Source organism: Salminus brasiliensis, chromosome 3, assembly GCF_030463535.1.
Source record: "Salminus brasiliensis chromosome 3, fSalBra1.hap2, whole genome shotgun sequence".
NCBI lineage: Eukaryota > Metazoa > Chordata > Actinopteri > Characiformes > Bryconidae > Salminus > Salminus brasiliensis.
The window spans coordinates 37671922-37699061 of NC_132880.1; the positions used below are offsets into that span (position 1 = coordinate 37671922).

The following is a 27140-nucleotide window of genomic DNA, read 5'->3' on the forward strand; positions in this document are numbered from 1 at the left end:
CATGATCTGCGCATGAACATATAAATGTCTGTTATTTCGTTTATTTTTATTGAACAGTTACTTGTGTTATGAAGTCTCTGGGCATTATTCACTACATGTCCAAATGTTTTTGGACACCCCTTCTAATGAACGCATTCAACAACTTTAAGTTGCATTCATTGCTGATGCAGATATGCAAATGCACACACAGCTTGTCTAATCCCTGTGGATTGTATTGAGTCTTGAGTATGGAATATAACCCTTTGAAGCAAATAGACATGAACCTATTGGCACCATGCCTAATAAAAGGTGTGGTCTTGAGGGGTAAAAAGACCCAGCGTTGAGCTGTGGAGCAGTGGAACTGTGTTCTCTGGAATGATGGTGCTCTGTCCAGTATTTTTAGAAGTTGGGGATGAGGCGGGGTGGTGATCATCCAACATTCTGACCTCACTACCGCTCTTGTCTGTGAATGCAATGAAATCCTCAGAACAGTGCTTCAGAATCTAGTAGAAAGCCTTCCCTGGACAGTAGAGACACTAGACCTACTAGAGCAGGATAAACTCTTTATAACACCCTTAATTTAAGGAAAAACAATTATTGAGCAGGTGTCCCAATACGTGTGTTTATACAGTGCATAGCTAGTCTTATTTTATTTTCCTATTAAGTTAAGAAAGGGTTAAAATTTGTGAAAGAGTGATTGTAAATCTATAAAATCCAACCTCCACATTAGGTTGAGTGCCTTGCTGAAGGACACCTCAGATAGGAATGTTGAAGGAGGAGGAAGTGCTGTGCCTATTTGCCCTCCACCTACTCCATTTCCTGCCAGCACTGGAAATCAAACCAGCAACTTTCTGGTGCCAAGCCCCATAGGCCACGGCTGCCCCCGCGTTGGCAATCCCATTTTTATGTTCAACTGAGTATATTCAATTTCATGATGTAAAGCATAACTCTAGGCTTCATGGCGGCCAATGATATTCCACTGATATTGAATATGAGTGGTAACCAGGCTAATCAGGCTAACCAGGTTTCAGACAGTTGTTAGAAATGGAAAACAGTGGCAGCACGTCTGTGCCAGGATTCATTACTAAAAGAGACTGCTACATACATTGCCTTGCCATTAGCTTAGTATTAACATACTACCAGAATCTCCTTGGGGCCTAGAAAATTGCATTATGAGCAGAACTGAAGGCCAAAGTCCATTGATCAGGATTTGCTACCGGTACACAGTATAATAATAATAATAATAATAATAACATTTCCTACAGTGCACAAGCTGCTTCGTGTATGACCTGTATACTCTGTGCACTCTGCAATCTCTGCCCAAAGATTAGACCTACACTATTATTTGTTTTACTTTTTTAATTTTGTGATCATGTAATTCTACAAATGCTTTTTCCATGTTTTTTGAAAAGGTGAACTTTTCTCAGTACTTTGTACCAGGTGTATTCAGGTCTGGTTCTGGAGGGCAGGTGCCCAGTTGGGTTATTTATCTGATCTAACTGGTGATTAACAATGTTGAACCAGGTGTGTTAGGGCAGAACAATGATTGAACTGTGCTGGACACTAGCCCTGGCCATGGTAGTAGTTGGATTGTGTGATTGAGAAGGTACATAGATTATTCAGTGTATAAACAACCCATTCCACATCTCTCTCTCTCTCTCTCTCTCTCTCTCTCTCTCTCTCTCTCTCTCTCTCTCTCATTTTCCGTCTCTCTCAAACTGTTTGTGGACTGACAGCCCGGCCAATAGATAGAGTGGCCCCATGGTAATTCTCCCAGTAGTCCCAGCATGACCAGCCCATCCATGCTGTCTACCAACTCGTTACTGCTTGTTGCCAAAGCTGGGATTGCAGCTACAGTGTTTACTTTTCTCTGCAGTCGCTGGGAGTGTGTGCTGAAGCTTCAAATCTCGCAGTCTGACTCAAGCGGTCATCAAAATTTTACCAGGGGCCCCGCTGTGACATGGTGACCATCATAGAAGTCCACATCCTTCGTGACCCAGGCTTTAGAGTGCATTCCGAATCCGTGATAAAAAATGAAACAGATTTTTAAAAGTGCTGCAGTATTTCTGCTTACTTGTATCAACCGCTCGAGTTCATCAGACGGCATGCCAAACTTTCAAATCTGCCTTGTCACCTTCTCTGATGTCTGCCGAGAAATTGCTCTGTGAAGATGAAGATCTATGGCTGACACTTCAGGCTCTCACAGTCCAGTGTATGTGTGTGTGTGTGTGTGTGTTCCTGTTCATGTGTGTATTAGGGATGGGCATGGTTAGTATTCAAATCCATATTCAAATATGCATATCTCATCATGGGGCTCATTTACATAATGAGGTACATTTGAATATAGGCATGGGTCCCTTTTTTCACATACTGCATCTCATGTTATGCACAATGCCAACTTGAGCACGATCCAAGTTTTCCCAACCAATTTATACAGTATAGTGCAGTATAGACTAATGCTGTCTGAGCAGTAGTCTGATCATACTACACTCTTACTTTACAGATTCGGCTTGGTATTATGGCGGGGTTCGGCCAACTCCCACGTCTAAGGGCCGTGGTGGTGCTAGTGCTATTTTACCCTGATATGTGGTGTTGCCCACTACAACATTTGGCTTCTTGATTATATAAACACTTCAATTCAGCTTTTAATGATGTGCTGCTGTCAGAGTAGTTGAGTGCATTCACTGTCCAGTATTTCTTTGTAATGAGCTCCCATGAGCTTATCAGTCACTACCTGTGTTAGCACAAAATCAGTAGTTGCAGCTGAGCTGGATTACATATATTTTTTTCTGAAGGAGGGTCACCCAAAGCTTTATTTTACTCAGCTCTCTACATGATGAAGATACATTAACTCAATTTGGTATATAAAGCCTGTGACTCAAACGCTTCATTGCATTGTACAGATTTACAATTACAATTTTATCCTCTTCTTGTGTAATATCTCTGTCCTCCAATGTTAACTCCTGTTTAGCATGTTTCTTGTTGTGAACTTTATGGACAGCATGGTGTGTTTTTGCCCACAGTAATACATAGAACTGACCAGATTTCACCATATGTGTTTGGCTAAATAGAGGTGGAGTAATGAGGCTCTAATGAGTGTCTTGTGCAGACTGACAGAAGATCAGCATAAACACAGACAAATCTGGGTTGGAGCGCTGCTTTTCAAACATTTTTTATGAGGCACATGGGCTAATGCCCTTGCTAAATTAACTATAATTTCATTATATTCTATATAGTTAATAGTCTTAGTGCGTTTTCATACTCAATACACTAGTCCCCCTCGTCTGGGGGAGGGGCTGATTATCACTGGTTTGCTTTTACACAGAAGAATTCTATCCAAACCATGGATCGATTGCACAGTTTTAAATGTCACTTTTCTGCGTGCATTTTTCCAAAATGGTGGGACCATTATTCATCTATTGTTTTTCAAACACTCAAGCAGCATTTCACTTGTTTGCAGGACACCTGTAAACAAGGAGTCATTCTTGTAGGAATGTGCAGCTATTGCACCAGATTCTGCTTTAAATGAACCCTATACCACTGATTTCAGTTGGACCAGAGATCAATTTTCTGGGCGGCTCCTGGGCTTGAAAACAGTTGGAAACAGGTTTTACAGTTAAACTTCACCAAACTTACTAAACTCTTATAGAATATGCACTTCTTGGTCCGGAAAAAAAAATGCTAGTGTGAAAATGCCCAACAATTAGTTAGCAAAGGGTGAGAAAACTAACTAATGCTCTTTTAAATCACATACCCCTAAAATGCAAAGATAGAGAAAGGTGTCAAGGCAAACTTGAGAAAAAGCAACAAGAAATGTTTTAGAATAGCTTCAGTGCACTTAAGCAGAGGCTTCTAAAAGATATTCTCTGACCTGGTGTTTTGATGGTGTTGGTGGTGGAAACTGCTGTCTAACACTGTGTTTTCCCATCAGGATAGATGTGTTTCATTATAGGATAAAGGTGATCAGTCCGAAATGATATGCAGTGACCCTTCCATGTAGACCCCCCCCCCCCCCCAGCATAATGTTAATAATTTGAGCCTCCACACATGCACCTACTTGTGGAAATTGTGGTGAAGAATGGCACATCTGACCAGATTGCTTTTTTTCCTCTGTAGATCAGTACCTGTGTTTTTTTACACTACTCAGATGGTCATTCATATTTATAATGTTGTAAAAGGGGATTTATCCCTTTCCGTGCAGCTGTGGACAGTCCGTACTTGGTGACACAGTCTGATCACGACTTAAATTGGCATTCTCATTCACCAGGCAGAACAGCTGCTCTTTTGTTTTTCCATATATGTCACACTATTGCCCGAGCTGTGTGCTCACTGAAAGTGCGCTTTCGACCACAATTTCCAAAATATAAATGCAGATGTTACTTTAGTCGTTGTTTGTATTGAATCGCTAGCCTGTGGAGCTAGTCCTTATGACTGAAGCTCCTGCCAGCAGAGCCCCAATAATGAATTATTTTTAAAGCCAAATGTTTCTAATGAGTGCAGTCCTTAAAGTTTTTGTTTAAATTTGAAGGCAGTAGTATTTCTGAGTGGGGAGGGGACAAAACATTGCAAAAGACTGTGTCAGTGTGCTGGTGTGACCATCCCTGCAACGTCAAATATATTCAATTTAAAAACAGTGGTCTGGTAGGCCATATCACATGTCTGAAAGAGGATCTGGCACTGTTTGTGGGTTACCTGCTCAACCATGGAGCTGCTAATGGTGCTAATACAAACAGAATGGCTACTGCAAGAGATTCTGTGAACATGGAGAAATCAGAATGGTAAACTCTGCCTTCATCTGCTCATTCATTCATTGTGAAACCAACTTGGAATTACAACTGGAGAGTGTGACAGAGTCCTCACTAAAACTAGGATGAACACTGGCTTGACTTTGAGAGCTCTGTGACCTGAAAGAATTTGAAAATGATGCTGAGTTGCCTGATTTCTTTTCAACTGGTTAGGATAGTTTATTTTTTACGAATATCTACTAAAACAGGCTACCAGGCTATCATGGACAGTATAGTTGTATTACCTGTGTAGCAACACAGTTAGATGGTTGGCTTGCTAACGCTGTTTTTTGCCACTGTTTGGAAAAAAAAGCTAGTCACTATACTGTTTATTTGTTTCTTCAGACTCCATTTTCCCGATTTGTAGTTTTCTGTGTTTGATGGCTGAAATCAGTCTTACATCGTTACAGCATTGTATCATGAATGAACAATATTTAAAAAAAGAAAACATGAATTTCACATGACAATGTATTTACATCAACTTGCACTGAAAGTTCATTACATACATTCTTACTATTGTGGACATTGTATACAGTGATGTCATGTAACTGCAGTTTAATACAATTGCTATAACAATCACTATATAATTCTCTTACATCCTATGAAAACTTTGCCTGCGCAGATCAGATCAAATTCATGCAGTCTGAAAAGAGACTACACCCGTTAGCACACATTTTAAAAGTACTTTTCCACATGCTCAGAATCTTCATAAAAAAGGCATAAAGGTTTTAAGACACATCTTCTTAAGAATAATTATTAAATAAGGCCCTTTGTTAGTACTTGGGTGATGCTGATCTAGAGAGCAGTCTGAGAGTGATGGGTGAAGAAGTGCATGTGACAATTATGTGGGTAAAAGGAGATGGTGGGAGGACCACGTGGCATGACAACCTTTAACTTAAATTATTTACAACAATAAAAATAACGTAACTATTCAGATTGCATTTAAAAAGGTGGAAATTCAAATGGTACAATTGCTTAACAAGCCCATCCCTGTGTAGCAACCTATATGTGTGTTTTTCTTCATTTCCTCAGTCAGAATGTCTCTATTGTAATCACATCAGCAGTCTGCTGCAATAAGTATGCTGCAATGCTGTTGATTTTTTTTTTTTTTTATTGCTGTGTCATAGCATCTGGCCTCTGGAGACCTCGGCGTGGGATAGAAAGTCATATATATATAGAGAGAGAAGAGGGACAACCGCGGAAGGCTGAGCAAATATTTTTTTTGTCACTTCCCAGCGGGAGAATAATCATACAGTACCACTGTATGAAGCAGAGAGAGAGAGAGAGAGAGAGAGAGAGAGAGAGAGAGAGTAGTGTGGTTTCATGACTTGCGGAGCAGGTCATCTCTGGAGTTGAAGAAGATGGGTTTGTTTCATAGTGATTTATCACCCTGCCGTCTGCACTAGGGGAACATTCATCTGATAGAAGTTCAGAGAGTAGAGCTGCGAAAGAGGGAAAGACAAAAAAAGGTGTGATATATAGTAGAGGAGAGAGAGAAAGATGCGTTTGATTGCAGTGTTTCTTCTAGGCTTTTATTTATCTTTCAAAAGTGAGCAGAGGCCTTCCCAGCTAGCCACCAATGTCTGTAGATGTCGCAATCTGGATGAAATTAGGTCTTGACGTCCTACAAAATGTTCACTATTTATTTACCTTAACCTGCACTGAAAGCTAAGAATGTAGGTCATGACGTGAAGTGACCAAAATTTAATGTCAGGACAACGTCTAGAGCCGACATCAATTTCACATAGAATGCTGAATAGTTGAGTGTTTGTCTTCTTTATTACATTGACTGTTTGGCAAGAAATTCAATTGACAGAATTCCCATTTTCTCCCAAATAGAACTAGAAATATATCAGCTATGACTTTGATATTTTGCTGAACTTAAATTGTGATATTAAGTAACCAAAATTAAACCTTAAACATCTTCAAGATGTCACATGCAAACATCATATTGGCATTAAATGAGAATGTTTAGTGTTAAGATATGATGACTAAAACCCAGCGAAAAACTTTTGTAATGTTCTAACGCTGTTTAATATTGGTTTTACAGACGTTGGTTTTATGTTGTGGTTTTAAGCAACCAAAATTCAACATCTGTCTAATGTTGGAGCTTGATGTCAACTCAGTGTTGGCTTTTGCCAAATATATGACTGTGATTTCTAACCAAATTTCAACATTTGTACAACTTGGGTTTTGCCATTCACTGGGTTTATATTTACATTTTCAACTAAAACTCAATGTTTGTCTGATGTTAGTGTCCAGCGTCTTTCTGCCATTTAATTGATGCCCATTGCTTACTGGATTAAATGACAGTCATCCATTTTGGTTGAAGTGCTTGAGTACATTTATTATTTATTGTTATTAAAATGCCATGAAATCATAACTCATGGTTTTCTGCCAAAGGCCTGCAAATGATTACAGCCATAGACCTGGATGATGTATGGCATGTGTAGAACAGTGCTGAGGCGCAGTGTAAACACATCTGCCTCACTGCACAGCGGCCCAGCGGCGGTGTTTCTGTGTCTCCTCTTAGTTTGCACGTCTGTCAACACGGCATACACATGACTGACGCAAATCTGCCCTCGCTTCTGTGTAATTATTTGTGTCTATGTTTGTCTCTCCAGGTTGAGCTTAGTGGCCTCATGCAAATTCATGTGTCTCTCTTGATGACTGAATGAGGGGTCGTGAAGCGACCCTGTGTGTGTGTGTGTGTTTGTGAGGCACTTCAGACACCTACTCATTCTAATGACAAGTGACAGTTGTTAGAGCCCATCAGAGTTGTCTTTACACCTGTTAAAGTCTTTGACAGTGTATTGTGCTGGATGCTGCCCCCATTGTGTGTGTGTGTGTATTATTTATGTTGTGGGGACCTAAATCTGTTTACACAGTAATATCATGGGGATTTGTTCTATTTATAGGGACAAAAATCAAGTCCCCTTAACTGAAAGCATTACATGCTTGATTAGGCAAGTGTAGGTTAGAATGGGCTTAGGGTTGGGTTAAGGTTAGGTTTAGGGTTAATGTTAAGGTTGGGTTAAGTCTCAAGGAAATTAATGTAAGTCAATTTAATGTCCTCAGAGGTCATGAAGACAAAAACAGCAAAACAGAGTATCAGAAAACATAAAAAAGACCATAAAATACATGATTGTAATTAATCTAATCTAAGCAGATTTTTAATGATTAAGGTAATGGGCTAACATCTCTGCAGCTTGTTTTTAAGCATTTTTATTAGACAGTGGGACATCACTAGCTGTTATTCAGGCTCTCTACAGTTGATCTAAATCTCTGAGTGACATGTAACTGCCCCGCCCACAAATGTGTTATTTTGTAGCAGCTGTTTCAAAATTGGTCAAGCTTTATGAAAGCCCATTCGACCTAATGAGTGATAACATCAAATAACACTAGTGTGCAAACGTCTTCAACATCTGAGAATTAGACATGCTAAGCTATTTATCTAAATATGTTACATAAAATAAATACAAGCAGTATATAGTATAAGCAGTATATTGTGATTTGTGTGAATATGTGAACTTTATCAATTTCAAAGCTCTTCCTAAGGAAATCAGGTGAGCTGCAGGTGGAACTGAACAAATCCATACAGTGACTGGAAGCACAGAGATGTCAGCCACCAACCCTGTGTTCTTCTAACTGTGTTTATCTTGCCAATTAATGAAGCTTTAATATAATAATATACTACAATAAACTTTACTGAAAGTCAGCACATTCTGACCAGTGACTACTGTTTACTGTTTATGTCCATTTGTATTTGCTTTTAATGCACAATAACCATTTTCTTCTGTGAGATCTCAGCAGTACTGTATGTAATGTCAGATAGGAGTGCTACAGTGCTTGTTTAGAGTTGCTTAATAAAGCTTCCAGACAGAGTGGTGAGGTACCACTATGTTCTACATATATTAAAAACGTAATGAGGAACCACATTTTCCTCAATTTGTGTGAGGAGTGTGTAAACATTGCTCATTTTAAATACATTTACATTGTTCACTCCTGAGACCATACAGATGATATGTGAAACCTAAGCTGCAAAAATTGCATGTTTTGAATGTTTTGTAATGCTGCATATTTACATATATCATATATAAGTTCTAAGGCATGTTTCAGCCTGGACTACTTTTTTTAACAAGACAAAATACAGGGCAATTACAACAAAGATCATTTGCATATAATGATAATAGAAGGCACTGTAACACCAAGAGTCTGTTTAATTCAAATGGATGGAAGTTGTATAAGTTGAATAATAATAAATAATGTTGAATAATAATAAATAAATAAACAATATTTTCAAATTAAAAACAATTCAAGGAAAATGTAGGATATGGGCCTTTTTTTCAGAATCCTAATGCTAGCGTGATTGACAGTTGACAGTTGCACCTTATCTCTCCTAACAGTGTAACCTGCCACACATGGAAAGTAAATGTCATTAGAAAAAATATATGTAGCTATATTTTGTATATATGTATGCTGGCTGTGTTTGTGTGTGAGTGTGTGTGTATGTGTCTAGAGCTGAGAGCAGTCTCATGAATTGCAGTTCATTGTGGCCTTTATTGAGTCTTATTGAGTCACCTCCAATCAGTAGCATCTGATTAACCATTACTGCTATAAATAAGTACTGTCTGTGGGGTCGGTTTCTTATGACTATGCAGGATGCAAGAACATGCCTCTAAGGTTCACACTGTTTGTGTGTGTGTGTGTGTGTGTTTCTGTGTGGGTGTACAGTGTGAAGAAGCACATATTTGATCTGTATGACCTCAGGGACAGGGGGTGCGGAGTGTAAGGAGCTCATTGCTTCCTGATCCGTGAAACTGAAGCTGAGGTGCATGCTTGGGCCCCTACCTTGGTGACAAACAAGTGATTTGTGCCCGGCGGCGTGACACCACCACCATCCCTACCGCAAGATGGATGGGCCCGCCCAGAGCAGGAGATATTACTGAAACCCTATCAGTGATATTAGCCAAAGGAAATATGCCCTCCCCAGGGATGTCTCAATGCCGAGCGTGATATACTACTGCATTATTCTGCCCATCGCTCATAAAGCTCGGCCCTCCGCGGAATGTATTATTTTAAAGTGGAAAGTTATACTGGCCCCTGCCACATGATGATGCATCATATTCGGCACATTGTGTCCCCATCCATGCTGAGAGGATCCTGCACTGCGGACTACCCATGGCTACAGCACTCCCTTTTCTTGCTCTTGCAAAACTGCATTACCTGCTTTAAAGCATTGCTGGTTTTAGAGCAGCTCTGCGAATGCTGAATTGTTGAGTGTTTGTCTTCTTTATTACATTGACTGTTTGGCAAGAATATTAAATTCACAGAATTCCCACTTATCCTAAATATAACTGACCAGCTATGACGTTTATGGGTTTCAAGGATTGCTCAATTTTTAATCCTAGAGGAAAAAAAATATTAGCCAATCTATTTAAACAAGACAACCATATTCACCATTTGGCCTTTGTCTTCAATCCATCTGTTCAGTGAACACACACATACAATCTAGTGAGCAAACATACACAGTGAGTGACCAACAGCCCCGGTATCAAACTCACAACCCTGTCATCAGTAGCCCAGTGTCTAAACCGCTAAGCCACCGCTGCTCCCCTTTGTTTACCAGCTTTTGTGGAGTGCCACAGGGCTCTATTTTATGGCATGTTAAAGTGAAAGTAAATTATAGTAGTAATGAAGGTTCACCTAGATCCAGGGTTTAAAGGGATAAATCATACCACACGATGCAATCCATGTCCATGTAAAAATAAAGGTGTTTCAAGTGGTTCTTTGAATCCTACCATACAAGAAGGACCATTTTTGGTTTCATAAAGATCCGTGTTTGTAATAGAGATGTGTGATTGTGAGAAGCACAGTTTGCACAGTGCTGAAGTGGCAGCTTTAAGCCTACATTAACTGTCAAATGTAAGTCGATAAAATTTTGCCTTTTACATGAGTGCAGGAAGTAGCTGACAGCTATTTTTAGACCAGGTGTGTAAAACGTTTGCATTGTCGTTTCTAACTCTGCGTTTCTTTCGTCCGCATGCAGCTGAGTGTGGTGGGACGATTAAAGACGATCCAGCGGGTCGGATCCTGTCTCCTGGCTACCCAGCGCCCTACGAGCACAACCTGCATTGCGTGTGGACTATCGAAGCTGCACCTGGAAGCACCATCGGGTACATAACTCTCTGTTTTCCAACGCTCCACCTCCCTCAGTCTTCCCTCCACTTATTTCCATGCATCAATCCCTCACCCCATCCCTACTTTTGACATCTTCATCAACATTTAATGTTGTCCACCTTTCTTCTGCTCTCTAACCTTGGATCTTCTCACATGCAGCTCATTGACACAAACAGAACAGTTCTCTCGAAAATGGGGATCTTAAGGGGTCAAGGTCTGCAATATACGATAACAAAATAGTCGGTTCTCGTAGTTGAAGTGTTTGATGCTGGAGAACTGGACTGGTGTGAAGATCTGAAAGACTTTGACAAGGGCCAAGCCGTTATGACCAGACTACTGAGTCTGCTAGGCTTGTGGGGTACTTCTGGGCAAAAGTGGTGAATACCGACCAGCAGTGGTTAGAGGAGGGACAAACCACAAACTTTCAACAGGTTAGTTAATGAAGAAAGACAACAAAGGCTGTCGCATCTGGGCTGAACTTACAGTAGGTGGGATACATGCATACATACAAACATACATACATACATTTTTTAATATCACTCACAGGAAGAATGTCACACTACAATGTGTTGCATTCTGCTGTGTGTGGGACTACACTGTAAAAAAATGATAATTTTATGGAAAATTAAGTTTGTTTGTTTGTTTTTTTGCTTTTTTAATTGTGTACAAAACCTTGTAAAATTACAGCCTTTATCTGTCAATATACTCCTATATTATTTATACAGTACTTTTCTGCTTTCTTAAATAACATTAGATTTTATGTAAAATTACAATAATTATCTGTGATTAAGCATGCAGCTACTCATATAAGGGTCAAATCACTGACAGCGATGGCTGCCAAACAAAAGACACAGTGTATGTCACCACACCACAAAAAAAAAAAAAAAAAAAGAAAATCGATATGTATTAGTAGCCCTTTCGTTGGTTCTACCCAGATGGGATAGCCTTTGTTGCCCATTGATGAGCCTTGGGTGCCCCGCATCCTGATGCAGGTTTGTGATTTGTCTCCTTAGACCACAGTCTGACCAGTCTTGCTCTTTGGAGATGCTCTGGCAAAGTCGTCTGTCTATGAAAAGCGACTGTTGGCTCATCTGTGTGTGCAACTGAGACATAACACATCACAAGGCATATATGATTTTTACTGAATATCCTTATTGGCTGTTTCCTTGCTAACCCCAGTCTACTGTTAAAAGTGTCTATAATGGACATGCAACTGGTGGCATGTAGATGACAGACAGCATAATAAGCAGGTGGATTAAGACTGATTGTAGCTCACTGATTGTTACACAAACCAGGGGCCTATGTTACAAACTACAGAGCTAATTAGTTAGTGTAGCACAACTATGGTAGTAACTTTAGACTTCTGTTATCTTTGTCTTCCTCACACCCCCTTGCTCGCAGGTTCTAATCAGAGGGCATGATGTGAGAGCTCTGTGTGTGATTGGCCCTCAGTCTGAGTACTCGCAGTGTGCCAACATTGTTCTAGGCCGCTGTTTTAGTCAGCTTGACTGGGAGATGCTAGGAGGACATTAGTGCTTTGGCAGTCCTACAGACTGACCTCTCCCCTCCCCCCCTGCAAATCGCTGCCTTTCGCCGCTAATGAATGAACATGCGCCCTCGTTAATTGTCGCTCGTTTCGCCAGTGTAATTTTGCATGAAATCTCAGTGTTGGGCGCTGCCTAATTGGTGCTCGGCTCTAACAGCGCTGTTTATCAGACCCCCCGTCCTTCAGACGCACTCTGGATCTTTCCCAGACTCGCCCTGCTTCAGCCTTATAAACATTTTTCCCCCATTCCAAGTTTGAGTGGAGGGCTTGATGCTAAAGATGGTGAAGGTGAACTCCCGAACATCCACTCTTGTGCTTTTGTTTGTCTGCAAATTACTGCTATTGAGGAATGAGGCCGAACGTCATTATCATCAGGGTTTGCTGTGGAGCTGTTAAGGCCCTTTGCTCTTTGAGACAACAAGGAGTCTCTGAATATCGATAACGGGACCTTATCAAGCGCCTTCTCAGCTCTCCAGGTGCTTGTTAGCTTCAGAGAGAAACGGTGGGGGAAATCGAAGGTGACACACGGAATGATGATGGTTACCTGACCTTGTGTTCCTTCTCTTCTTGCGATCCAGCAGCAGTACTCATGGGTTTTTAGCTGACCTGAAACCAGACACTTTGTCATGACAGGATAAGGATAAAGACCAGAGCAGAATGTGTAGAACAAGATCAATATCTTTTTTTTTTATCATAGATGCACAACAGTGTATGTTTTGCTTTCAGAACAGGTGTTTATCTGTTGCTAAATACACTGAGTTGGCAGTTTGTTCATCCCTGTGTCAATATTCATTGACCTTTTTGTCAAGTACGTCTACCATATAGATGCACTTTGCAGGTTTACAGTAACTGTAGCCCATCTGTTACTATGCAGAATTTGTCAGCTCTCCTTTACTCTGTCCATTCATATAAAGGGCCACCATAGGACCACTACTGACCAGATTGGAGCATTTGTTATAAATATAGTAGACTTTGTGCCAGTTTTAATAAAGGGCTGACACCTCATGGCTTTGATTCACATATTCACTGGATCTGACTGATATAAAATGCTTCAGAACATAATTTATAAAGAAATAAACAATGCAGAGTTTGCTTTGTGCTTTCCACATCTTAAAATTAATATTCCACCCTAAAACAGCATTGCAGTACTTGCAGTATGCCATATCTTCTGCACTATTTAAGGTGGAATTGACCATTTAAGCCTAAAGCTGGAATATTCCAGTAAAAATAATAATAATGATGCAAGAGAAATCTTTAAAGTGACATAAAGGAGCAGGTGTGTGACTGGTATGACTAGCAGATTTGCGTTGTTTAACACAGGTGGTGTTGTGATTTGTCACCGTTGTAGAGTTTAGAGGAATTTAACTATAATATGGTCTCTCATTAAGGATTCATACAAATGCCCATAGAGCTGTACCTGCTGTGCAAGAGCTCCTTCAAATGTCCTTTTTATATGAAGCACAGCGCAATGACCACCAAATTCGGGTTGCACAACCATGTGCCGTGCCAGCACTCAGGGCAAAAGCGCAGAATGCAGGCACTGTACGCTTCATTTTTGGAGCACACAACAAAGTAGAAATTTAGGGTCTCCAAAATTTTAACTGAACAGAGTTGCTGGTACTCTTTAACCAGAGTAGAGAGTCTGCTAGTAAATGTCTGCTAGTGAATTAATGTCCATTTAGTACTGACATTTTACAATGCACTCTGGTCCACATTCATTTATGGTGAGAAATTGTGGAGGCTCAAAATCTGTCTGGAAATGAGGTCAAGACCAAAGCACTGAAGCACAAGTCCTGGTCTTAGTCTGGATTTACACCAGCAAACTTTAGTCTTTTTTTTTATTTTCTGTTTTAATATGGTCAGGGTTTCTTCTTTGCACATCTCCCATTAAAATTAAACTCTTTTTGATGGTAGAGGCTGTACTTTGACATCAACTGTGGCAAGAGCTACCTGTAGGTCCCATGATAACGTTTTAGGAGACTTTACATTATATTGATGACTTCTTTACACACTTTGTGGTCTGTTCTTGGGTTGGACTTGCTAGGACAGCCTGAACTGGCCATGTTGGGAGATCGCTTGTAACTGATGTGTGGACAGTGAAATGACTGATTTCTAAGTGTTCTGAGATCTTTTAAAACCCCTTCCCAGACTCACCTGCATCTAAAAACCTTCTTTCTGAAGGCATCTGAGAGCTCTTAATGGCCACTTGAAAAGCTCTCTGTCTTTTAACTGAGAAACTGGAGCAACATCATTTTGTATGACTGCAGACTTGCTTGACCTATAACAGGGACTCAACTTGACTTGCTCGAATTTTGCCAAGGTGGCAAAGATGAGGTCTCAATGAGTTGCAAAAATGTATTATTATTGCAAACAAAGAAGAGAAATTGTGGTGCCTTTTTTTACTGCAACATTTAAAATCTTTTTCTTTGTGTTACATGTTTTACATTCCTTTTGTTTCCTGCAGGACTTTCCATTTTTACATTCCTCTTTTTTTATTTACATGTCTATTGTGACCTACTTTTAATGTGGGGGGCATGTGAAGAGGAGAGATGTGGGACAAAAATGGAAAGTTGTGTCATGGACGCTTTACGTCTTCAGCTGGAGCCGCCACCACACAGCTCACCCAGGCCAGGCCAGCTGAACCAGGCTAGCATCCTCTTTACCGGCTCTTTTTTCCTGTCCCGATTAAAGACCCTAGTTTGACTCCATAATAGCCCTGATGTTATTTGGATGGAGGATTGCACCAAGCATTGCAGTAAGACTGACATGGCAGTGGCAAGGTAGTGTGTGTTGCAGTGTTGCAGCATTGATTTTTAAACACCTCAGTGGTTCATTAGATTTACTGGTTTAAGAACAGCCCACCAACCAATTATATCCAGCCAGGGTGGTTAACTCAAATTGTGTACAGTAAAAGATGAGCTATGGGCTACAATGTAGATTTGTCTGGTAAAGTGGCTCGTTCGTGTACACTGTGGTGGGATTTGGGGACTGTGGTGAGTAAATTGGGAAAATGCTACAAATGCTGCTGTGCCTTGAAGGTATAAAAGTCCAAAAGCATACATGGTAGGCATACCTGGTAAAATGGCCAGAGTGGGGTTAAAATTAGGTGTACCAGAGAATTTGGCAAGTCAGCGTAGATAAAACTGCTAAACTCCCACAATGACTTTGATAGCTGGCCTCTAATTATTTGAGAAGTGGGAAAGATGCAAGTGTGTGAGTGTGTGCATGTGTGTGTGATCAGGCTCATTAGTGTTGCTATAGGATACAAGATGTTGCAGTCCAAGTGAAGAGCATAATCCCCCCTTTCTGTCTGTCTGTCTGTCTGTATCTCTCTCTCTCTCTCTCAGTCTCTCTCTCTCTCTCTCTCTCTCTCTCTCTCTCTCTCTCTCTCTGTCTCTCTCTCTTCCCTCCCTTTCTCTTGAATTAACAGGCTTCTTTTATTTCTCTGAGTATATGTGTGCACATTTGTGTATGTGTGTGTTTGTGTGTGTTAATACGTGAGTACTTGGCATGCTTTGGCAAATTTAGACACCTGTGCATTCCAGGTCTGCGTGGGTGTTTACATATGTGTGCATGCACTGGAGACAGAGGGTAATTAGAGGCTCAGCTGCCTGCCTGTCTCAGGCCTCACCTCAGTACTGTAAGGTATGCATACGTTCCTTTGATCCCATCTTGCGTGATCAATTATTCAAGGTCATTTGCAATGCATTAGGACTGGGACGACTCTGGCACTAATGCAGGGTCTCTAATAAGGCTGTGCTGTCTGTGTGTGTGTGTGTGTGTGTGTGTGTGTGAGCTTGAGTGAGCGACTGTACCAGACACGATTCGCAGGAGCTGCCTGAGCAGCATCAGGTAGGAACTAGGATGTAAGCAGACTGTGTTGCAGCAGGAACCCTTCGAGAAATGGACATCAGCAGCAGATATTTAATGATGGAGTTTGAGCGTGGAGGTGCAGGGGGGTAGGGTGCGGTGTTTAGTGGTGGGATTAGGATGGTGTGTTACGCTGACGGGATGCGACACACTGCAGGGCTTTAGGGAGAGAAGGAGAAGAGCATGTTTCATCCCTCTTTCATCTTCTCATCACAGGCACATCTCCACCTCTGATCCAGCACTGTTTGGCGAAGGTGATAATTACCTTCAAGAGCCACTTCTCACTCACACACATACACACACATATAGACAGACATGTCTAGGCTGCGCTGTCTCTCAGGCGTGAGAGATTAGCCAGCCGCTAAGCCTGTTGTAGCCGAGCCGGCTTTGCACAGCCCAGTTGCAGCTCAGAGGATCCAGAGGCTCATCGGGACTCGCGAAGGAAATCTGACGAATTAACAGAGGCTGAAGCGACCCCAAACCCTCAACACACACACACACACACATGCTCACCCCCTTATTCATCCTCTCACAAGTCACACATTAGCCTTTATACATCTATAGTTATGGTTATATATAGTTATATTATATTTACACCAATTTTTTATATAATCACATTGTAATGTTTTGGTGCCAGATGGGCTTTCAGAGGCCTTGTGGAATCCATGCCTTAAATGCTCAGATCTGTTGTGGTGCAAAAGGGGGTCCTGCCCAATATTAGACGGATGGTGCAAATCATATTCCATATATCAGTGAGTGCAGCTAACACCTGGCTATAACATGTGGGGATGGTGGGGGATGCTAATATGCAAACAGCTAAATTAATTTTACTAAACTCAGATTCCATTGATGCAAAGTGAAGCTTAAGTGGCAAGCTAGCCAACACACCTAGACAGGAACTGATACAAAACCTCTATGGAAATAGGCTGACTTAGCTTGTGATCAGAAATTAGCAAGTCCACAACTTTGCTGGCACAGTAAAACATCAGGCAAGTGCAACAACACAAGACAAGTAAGCAGCTAAAATGATTTTAAATGTTATTAAAAAAATAAAATAAAATATATATTATATCTAGTTTAACAGGATGATGACCAGATCTGCATCTGTCTTACAGCATTTTATCTCTTTACTAACAAGTCAAAGTCAGTGCTAGGTTTGTTCTTGTCCGCTCTCTTGTTTGGTCACTCTCTATTTGTCTTGTCCTCGCCTCCTCCAACATTTTCTTTGGTCTATTGACCAAGCTGTTGATTTGTGTTGTGCGCCATTAAGCTTTATGCAGTTCTTGCGGGAGGTCTTGTGGAGCTCCACCTAAGTTACATAGTGCCAGTGTTCCAGGTCCGGAATGGGAATAACAGATATGTCATTCTCACTATTATCTCAAGTTGCTGTGCTAGCAAAATAATTTTCAGCTCATAAAACATCTACTGTTCTTACAATTTAAATATTAGATAATATTATACAACATACTGAAAGGTACACTACATGTCCAAACATTTGTGGACACCTCTTCAAATGATTACAAATGGGTTGTAACCATTGCTGACACAGATGTGCAAATGCACACACACACACAGCGTGTCTAGTCCCTATAGAAATGTATGGCCAATACAATAGGACACTCTGGAGCAGATGAAATTTAATCTATTGCCAGGTGTGGGCTAGAGGGGTATAAAGCCCCCCAGCATTGAGCTGTGGAGCAGTGGAACTGTGGAAAGTACTTTTGGGATGAGTTAGGGATGACGGGTAGCGATCCTCACAGTAGTGCACTTCCAAAATCTAGTAGAAAGCCTTCCCTGGACAGTGGAGACAGTTATGCCAAAAAAAGCAGGATGAACTATTTTTTTTGTTTGTTTTAATAACCTTGATACCGGGAGAAACACTGAATGAGCAGGCGTCCCAATACTTTTGTCCACATAGTGCATGTTGGATATTGAATATTAAAAGTGTTACAGGAACATTCAATGTAAACTACTATGAATTATTAAAAATATTTAATTGAACTTAAAATAATATATATATATATATATATATATATATATATATATATATATATATATATATATATATATACTTCGAATTGTGTTATTTCTGCCACATAATTTGCATTATGAATTAAACACAGGCCAAATAATATAGTGCTCGGCCCCAAGTAAACTTCACAGCTCAATCCTCATGTTGATTTGATGTTGTTTTAGCCATGATAAAGGCCAACTATGTCAAAGTGTTGGTGATTTTAACTCGTCAGTGATGTTGCTAAATAAGTTAGTCTAGTGCATTTTTAGAGGTATGGTTCATGCCCACAGCATGCTGTTGTGAGTGTACTTACTGATCTATGGTGCTGTATTGTGCAGTATTAGCTTGTGAGCAATGTGTTAGCCAAGCCCTTCCCTAAAGTGTTTCTGAGCTAACAGATTCAGAAAATAGACAGAAACAGCAGCTCCAGGCTGACTGTGTCACGCCCGAGAGAAGCTGCACAGGCCTGATCCGCTGACGAGTGTAAAGATGGCGGAACGTTGCTGGAAAAGGACTAGCGGAAACTGCTGGAAGAAATGAAGCTCATTGTTCATGTCATTTCTCATAGAGCGTCCACACATAAACATAGAGCAGAATGAATTGGGGAAAACACATGCACACACACACGCACACACACGCACACACAGACTGCCCATTTTCCAAGTAATGTGAGAATTACACTGTAAATTTTCAATGACGTGAGAAAATCACATGCCTAATAGCTTTCAAAACATAAAGCAGCTAAATGTTAAAGGTGGTAGAATCTATTTATTTAGAATTTTAAGCTGTTCTCTGAAGTCTACTTACACTATGGACAAAAAAAGTATTGGGACACCTGCTCATTCACTGTTCTCTTCTTTCTTAAAAACAGTTTTCCCTGCTTCTGTTGGAGTAACTCTCTCTACTGTCCATGGAGGGCTTTCTACTAGAATATTGCTCTTGGAACATTGCTGTGAGAATTTGTTTGCTTTCAGTGACAAGCGTTAGTGATGTCAGGATGTTGGATGATCACCATCCCTCCTCATCTCCAACTCCCTCCCCCATCCCAAAAGTATTGGATGGAGCACCAGCATTCCAGAGAACTCCATTCCACTGCTCCACACCTCGAAGCTTTGCCAATAGGTTCATATTGATAATCTCAAGAGAGTCCTATTCTGTTGCTAATACTTCTATACAGGGACTAGACAAGCTGTGTATGTGGGTATTTGCCATCTGTGTCAGTAATGGGTGCACCTTAAAGTAGCTGAATGTGTTCATTAGAAGGGGTGTCCACAAATTTTTGGACGGAAAGTATCCAGATGCAATTAAAAGCTATTAAAATCCCTGTTTTGATCTTAGAATCACATGAATAACTTGAATAACTAATGATTATAATGATTATTATTGTCTTATTGTATTGTATTCTTTATATATATAAATATGAATGGTTATAACTAATATAGCATCACAAAGCCTAGTGAATCATAGCATTGCATTTTATTTAATTACCCCCTTAATCTTACTGGATAATGTTGCTGTTCTCTTTGGGTCCCCTCAGTGTCCATTCAGCACAGTGTCCTGTTGGCTAGCTGAAGAGATTGTGATAGGGTCTGCTACTACCGGAGGAAAGTGGGTGTACTCAGTACAGACATGGGGAGAACAACTACTCCCAGACAGTGACCAGAGTGGGGATTGAAGCCACAGCACAGGAGCCTGGAGCTGTGCAACACACGCACTACTTGTGGCCTCACTGTGCTTCCCATGTGCTGAGTTGCCATTTAATTCTTTATCTCTATTTCTATTTATTTATTGTTGCCTCATTCAAAGCCATTCCGTAACCGTGCTTACTGAAAGCCCTCTCGGAAAATGAAGTTAGTCTTAATGGCAGGTATGACACAGAATGTCCCATTTTAAAGGTAAAGATGAAAGCACAATGTTACCACTTTTCACACACATAGTAAAACCTGCTAATAATCCTTGTTTATGAGCAAACGTGTTACCAGTTTTTTTACGACTCTGAGCTACTGTGGCCTAAACTACATTGACAGGTCTGTATAGAGACATAAATGGAGATCTGTTTGGGGTTTGAATGGGTTGAGAGAAGGTGTGTGGGTATGTACAGATCTGGGTGACTATTGACTTCCAGTGCTTATTACTGAAGTTACCCTCATAGCTTACAGACATGTGGACGATAAACATGTCTTGGCTGATCGACTACATCTTTACAAGCATTGAGTGCTGCCATCAGCACAATGAGATGGAATGCATGGCTTTTTAGCATTCTGCTAGGTCTTGGACATATGGAATTCTTGCAAAGCAATGAAGAAATCTCGTCTGTGTTGAATACATTTAGAGAAGCTAGCAGTTCCTGAACCATTGGCATGCACGCGCACACACACACACATGGATGTTCCTGAGTAAACACCTGCTCAGCTCTCTCTCTCTCATGGGAGCTCTTATTTTCAGCTGAGCTGGGAGAAAGTGATGAGGCCACAGATTTGGGCAGCGTGGATGAAAAGCAGGTCTAGGAGCTCACATGTGCTGATTCTGCTGTTCATAACTAACCAATCTGCCAGCAGCGTCGATTAAAATGACTATCAATAATGCACTGGTCACAGCGTGAGGCCTAACCTCTGGGCCTGGAGTGAAGGCGCTCTTTTTTTTGGAGTTTGCAAGGCAGGACTGAGACTTTGCTGTCTGAAAACATCATAAAAAGACATCAGCTGCAGAACAGTTAAATAAAAAAACAAATCTGAGACATTTGAGAGGGTGTATCGTCAGTCATTAATTGTACTTGCAGTGCTTCCTGCCTGTCAGCTCCTAGGCACATGAAAGTTGGCCTCCCAGAAGTAGCTTTTTGGTATTCATATGACACGGCTCTTTTTCTCAGTTATGTCTTTCGGCACGTTCTCCCTATGGCTCCTTTTTCTGACATGTGACTGAACGACTTTATTTCTCTGAGACAGGGAAAAAGACAGGCTATAAAAGGGGACTCACCCCTCAGCACACAACTTCAGAACAGTGACACTTTCTCTGCTTAAAACACACACACACATACACACATACACACACACACACTTTAGTGTGATGGCTTTTTAGTTATCTGGTAAATGACAGGACTTGTCTTTGTCTTTCACTTTCTGTCCCTTTTTTTTCAGCGAGAGGGAGATAAAAAGGCTAAAAAGAACAGGATGAGGGAAAATGCTCTGGCCTCCTTGGAGATGAAATGAAAGACAGTCTCTCTCTCTCTCTTTCATAGTGGCTGGACGCTGCTTCCTGCCTGCTTTGGGAAGGAACCAATCAGACTACACACACACACACACACACACACACACACACACACACACACACACACACATACACACACTTTCTCTTACTCAACATGCAAATCTGACAAACTGCATGCATGCATCCGCCGCAGCTCCCTCCCGCCAGCCCAGTGAGGGCCACATAAAAGAGAGTGCGAATAAAGAAAGGCAGCAGTGAGAGAAAGAGTGCTTTACGAAAAGAACATGGGGATTAACGAGTGGCAGCCCCCCGACTGGCACAAGTGAGGTGTTCGTTCAGGCAGGACCCTCTGAACCTAGGGCTGAGGAGGGTCTCTCTCGCTCTCTCTTTTCATTTGTGTCTCACGCTCTGTCTCACTCTCTCTCTCTCGCTCTCTCTCTCTCTCTCTTTTCATTTGTGTCTCATGTTCTCTCTCTCTCTCTCTCTCTCTCTCTCTCTCACCCTTTGTGTTTCTTCTATCACACTTTTCCTTTCTCTTCCCTCTCTTCCCTCTCACTTTCTATCTTTCTTCTTTTTTTCTTTATTTCAGTCTGTCCTTCTCTCTCACTCCCCGCTGCCCCCCTGGGCCATCCCTAGCCTTCCCGTGGGCAGTGAAGCAGTGGCTGATTAGTTGAACCTGTCCTGAAAAGAGCCAATTACTGCAATATGCTTAGCATAGCTGCCTCAACATGCTTCAATCGCCAGCCTCTCCTCTAAAAACCAGCCCCCTCTGACTGTTTGTCTATCTTGCGCTCTCTCTCTCTCGGGTTTCCTCTTTCCCCCCTTTCTCTCATATCCTCTTGCTCTTGCTTTATCTCTAGCCTCCAGTCAGTGGGTTCATCTCAGATGTTCCAGAAGCTCAAACAGCCAAAGTCTGCTAATTCCATGCTGCTGCCTGCAAAAGGCCGGTGCATAACGATGAGTCCTGATAGCTGTGGCTTTCACGTGATCCGCACACACAGCCTCCACAGCACGCTAACACTGGCCGCTGTGCATGCTAATCTCCAGAGTTCTTTACGTTCGCACTCCCCCGCTGTGCTTCTGAGAGCCAATGCCTTTTCATGCACATTAGCGCGTGTATTGCAGCCTGGCTAAGATTCAGAATCCATCTATGTAAAAAGCTATTTATCAGTATGCATCAGTTCTTCAGTGCATGGAGAAATCACAGTGTTTCACCATTCCAGTGAAAGCAAGGGGTTTGTGTAAGCAAGGTACTGCTATGCATGTAAACAACATTGATTGACACATGTGCATCATGCAGGTAGAAATAATGCCACATGGGGGTTCTGTGGGGGGACGTAGCAGAATGGGAACACTCGGATTTTACCCAGTTCAGAAGGAAAGTGAACACTCTATACACTTTCTGTCCCATTTCTGAATAATCCATCATCTGCTTATTTTGGGAAGGTAGACACTTGTGGGTTGACTGAAATAAACTTCCTGTTTCTCCTGTTGGAAACATACTCTATATGTCTAAATGTTTGTGGACAACCTATATAATGAATTCAGCGTTCAGCTACTTTTGGTTGCACCTATTGCTGACAGAGATGTGCAAATACACACATATAGATAGGATCCACATTATTTTAATATGATGTCCCAAAACATTTGTCCATGTAGGCCTCTTTTCCATGCTGTATTGTTGGACCCATCATGCAGACCCCTTAAATCAGTTCTTTTTCCATTTGATGTGTTGCTAAATCTGGACCAGTAAGTGCACAGCGTCTCATAATTATTATGTGACAGTTCTATTCTGTTGCACTACAACTACAAGGCTAAAGCTGGCTAACTTACTGAAGCCATAATTCATCTGTTAGCACCATGTAATCTGCATGCATTTATCAAACTTGCCTTAAACCTTGCCAAGAGGCCATTTTATGAATATAGAATGCCAAAAGATGTTGGAATCCACTTAAACACATCTGTTTGAAACTAACGCAGTGAGGTTTAATGCAAGTGTGGGATGACTTCGACATGAAGTCAGCAATGTGCTAACAGATCCCTATAGCTGTGGTCTTGGCATAAAAGACAGCCCAGCTGCAAGACATCAGGTTTAATACAGAAACCCTGCAATTTACTTTTAAGTGTTTGCTTCATGAATGTATTGCAAGTTTCCACTAAGTGAGCCAATCAGACGGATCTCTACATCATTAAGCCCTCCCAAAAAGTTCAGTTCTGCTTCTGATTGACATGGATGAATAAGGGATAAAATAATATTATATTATAACTAATCATAGTGCACATTGCTTTGTTGCACTTAGAAGCAAAAGAAGCTTACTTTTATAGCTTGTTTACTTTTTTTCACTTTTATTGGCATATAGAGAAATAGTTAGAAACCTTGATCCAAGATATCAAGACCTTAAAAATGTTCTACAGACTCTTGCTTAGTTCTTATGATTTTTTCCTCCCAACTATGAGCCCGTATGAAGTTAGTGATTTAGTTTTGGCATTAATTCAATCTGCCTGTGATTTCTGAAGGACATTTTGTATTTACTTTGTATTTTGCAGAATGAATAGCAGATTTCTACCAGAAACTGCTGTCCACAGTATCTTAGAGTACTGGAATCAGTGAGCTAATTTAATGCTCACTGTACAAAAACTATTGAGAACATACAATCAGGCCAAGCATAGAATTTTGAAACAATAGCAACACATAGCAGTTATAATATCAATGTAAAAAAAGACACAATAATTACAAAAAGGTTTTACAGAAGGTGATCTACAGCTTGTCATCAGTTCCAGTTGTAGTTTAACCAGCAGATGATCAGATGGATATATAGAAATTTAAAGCTCCCTGTTACAAAAAAGGTTCATGAGGGATTGGTTCCTCTATGAAAGTACTCAAAAAAACTTTTTTTGGACCAGTGTTTGGCACACAAGCAACAGACAACTGAAGTTATGTAGCCATTTTTAGTCAGTGATGTGACCATATTACCAAAGCTGCCCAGGCAGATGGAACAAAATCCTGGGGCAGATTTTTTACTTCCGAGACCTGAGTTATTTATCTCTAGCTGCAGCAGAGATAACCCAGTAGGTTAGAACAAAATCCTGCGGTCGTTTTTCTTTTCTAGACCTGATGTTTCAATCTTTAAGCAGGAGTATATCTACCTATATACTCCAGAGCGGCACAGACAGTTGGAACTAAATCGTGGGGCAAATTGTTTACTTTCTAGACCCGAGTTTTACATATCCACCCCAACCTTAGCTGCAACAGAGATGCCCAGTCGGTTGAAACAAAATCCTGGGGCAGATTTTTGCTTTCTAGACCTGATGTTTTTTATCTTTAAGCAGGAGTATATCTATAGAGTGTCCCAGACAATTGGAACAAAATTCAGGGGTGGATTTTTCATCTCTAAACAGGAATATATCTACTTATGAGTGTGAGTGTTTAGTCTGCTTTTTTGCTAATCAGGTTAATGGAACACATGTTTAATATGTTATATAATATTTAATAATGCAGGTCTTTTGCATTTGATAGCATTAAGTTCCACTAGCCTACTAGTGCATTCAGCCACCTGTTTCTAGGAATGAGGTCACTAAGTCTAGCTTCTGCAAAAGCAGCACTTTATCACTAGCTGAAGTGATTCATGTGTAAAGTGGTAAAGTGCTACTGACTCACTGTCTCTAGGGGTCATTCGTTAACATGCTAGTGCACATCTTTATTCTTCAACCAGCACATATACACCCACTGGAACCAAGTTGTTTTCAGTGCTAATTTAATAGTCAATATAAAATAGCCTGTTAAAAAAAAGCCACATTTAGTTTGAGGTAACCCATATCATATGTAAATATATGTGATATATTTATAATACTATAATCTCAAAACAGGGGTTATATAGTATAATAGCAAGAAGTTATTTGATTTGTAAGAATAGCAGAACTGTTTTATTGAACCATTTCTTCTTTTAAAAATCATCTACTAGTGCATCTTAACAAATTGAAAAAAAATCTACAAATCATTTATGTTAATAATTTCATTCAAAAAGGTAAATTGTATTATGTGTAAAACAACATATTTCAATCTTTAATTAAATTTGATAATTTAAATTATGGATTATAGCTCATTAAGAAAACAAAATTCAGTATTTCAATATTTAATTTGGAGTTTGAGTAAATCAAAATTCAAACAGTATAAATCCAATGTATCTCTAGTGTATCTCTATTATGTCTATGTCTCTAGACTGCTGACTTGTCAGTTGGAAGGGGAAAATGTGGTAGGAAATGGTGCACAAGCAACAGGAATGATGGCAGCCCTAAGAGGATTGTCAGGAAAAGTTGATTCACAAACTGAGGCAGGTGTCAGTGCATCAAGTGCATCCACCAGTCACAGACATCACCAGGAAAGCATTTCTAATATCAAGCCATTGCTGATCCAGAAACATTGTCACAAGCATCTAACCATGGCTAAGGAGAGAACAGAACTGGACTGTTGCTCAGTGCTCCAAAGTTCTCTTATCAGATGAATGTTAATGTTGCATTTCATTTAGAATTCAAGGCCCTAGAGTCTGGGGGAAGAGTGGCGAGACACAGAATGCAAAGTGTCTGAGGTCTAGCGTGATGTTTCCACAGTCTGTGGTGGTTTGGGGTGCCATGACATCTGCTGGTGTTGGTCCAGTCCAGTGTTTGATCAAGTCCAAAGTCAACGCAGCCGTCTACCAGAAGATTTTAGAGCACCTCACACTTCCATCCGCTGACAAGCCTTATGGAGATGCTAATTTCACTTTCGAGCAGGACTTAGCCCCTGCCCACAGTGCCAAAACTACTACCAAATAATTTGTTGCCCATGATATTGATGTGCTTGATTGACAAGCCAACTATCCAAACCAGAAGCCTATTTTGCATATATGGAGTGTTGTCAAGAGAAAGATGAGAAACACTCAAGCCAGCAATACAGGCGAGATAAAGGCCACTATCAAAGCAGACTGGGCTTCCTAGCATCATCCTAACAGTGCCACAAACTGACTGCCTTTATGTCACGCTGCATTGATGCAGTAATTTGTAATAAATGAGCCCCAACCCAATAATGAGTATGAAATATGATATTTTTTTTAAATGAGCATAAATAAACTTTTTTATGATATTCTAATTTTCTGAGAGACACTAATACAGAATTTCAACAGGTGTTCCAGCATAGAGAATACTGACCTTGCAATAAGCTGTGTATGCAATCAAATAGTTCATTGTAGAATGTTCTCAGTTGTGTATAGACCCATTGCCTTTACTGAAGAACCCCGGTAGAAGAATGTTTAAGATTGACTTTGGGAATAATACCATACTCAATGCATTTGACCCTCTGATACTGTCAGCACTCATCAGCAAGCAAAACTTTCAGCTGTTAAAAAACTTTGGGTGAGAAAATTTTCAATATTTGCTTTTAACTATAGTTTGGAAAGAGTGAAGACATGGAGCTGAGTGTAGAAATGCTCAAGTATTATCTAATAGCTATTTTATGTTAGCGAGCTCTTTGCAAATAAACTTTCCAGTATTTTTTTCTTACATAATTGATAAAGTATCAGTGAAG

At 40.6% G+C, this 27140-nt stretch overlaps 1 protein-coding gene across 1 annotated transcript in view; it reads left to right on the forward strand.

Annotated features, from left to right (window-relative positions):
• The window catches only part of csmd2 (CUB and Sushi multiple domains 2), a 391624-nt gene that overhangs the window by 246733 nt on the left and 117751 nt on the right, over window positions 1-27140 (forward strand). The window contains exon 25 of the mRNA XM_072676048.1: window positions 10813-10939. Coding sequence (XP_072532149.1) covers window positions 10813-10939 — 127 coding nt within the window. The remainder of the gene's footprint in view (window positions 1-10812; window positions 10940-27140) is intronic.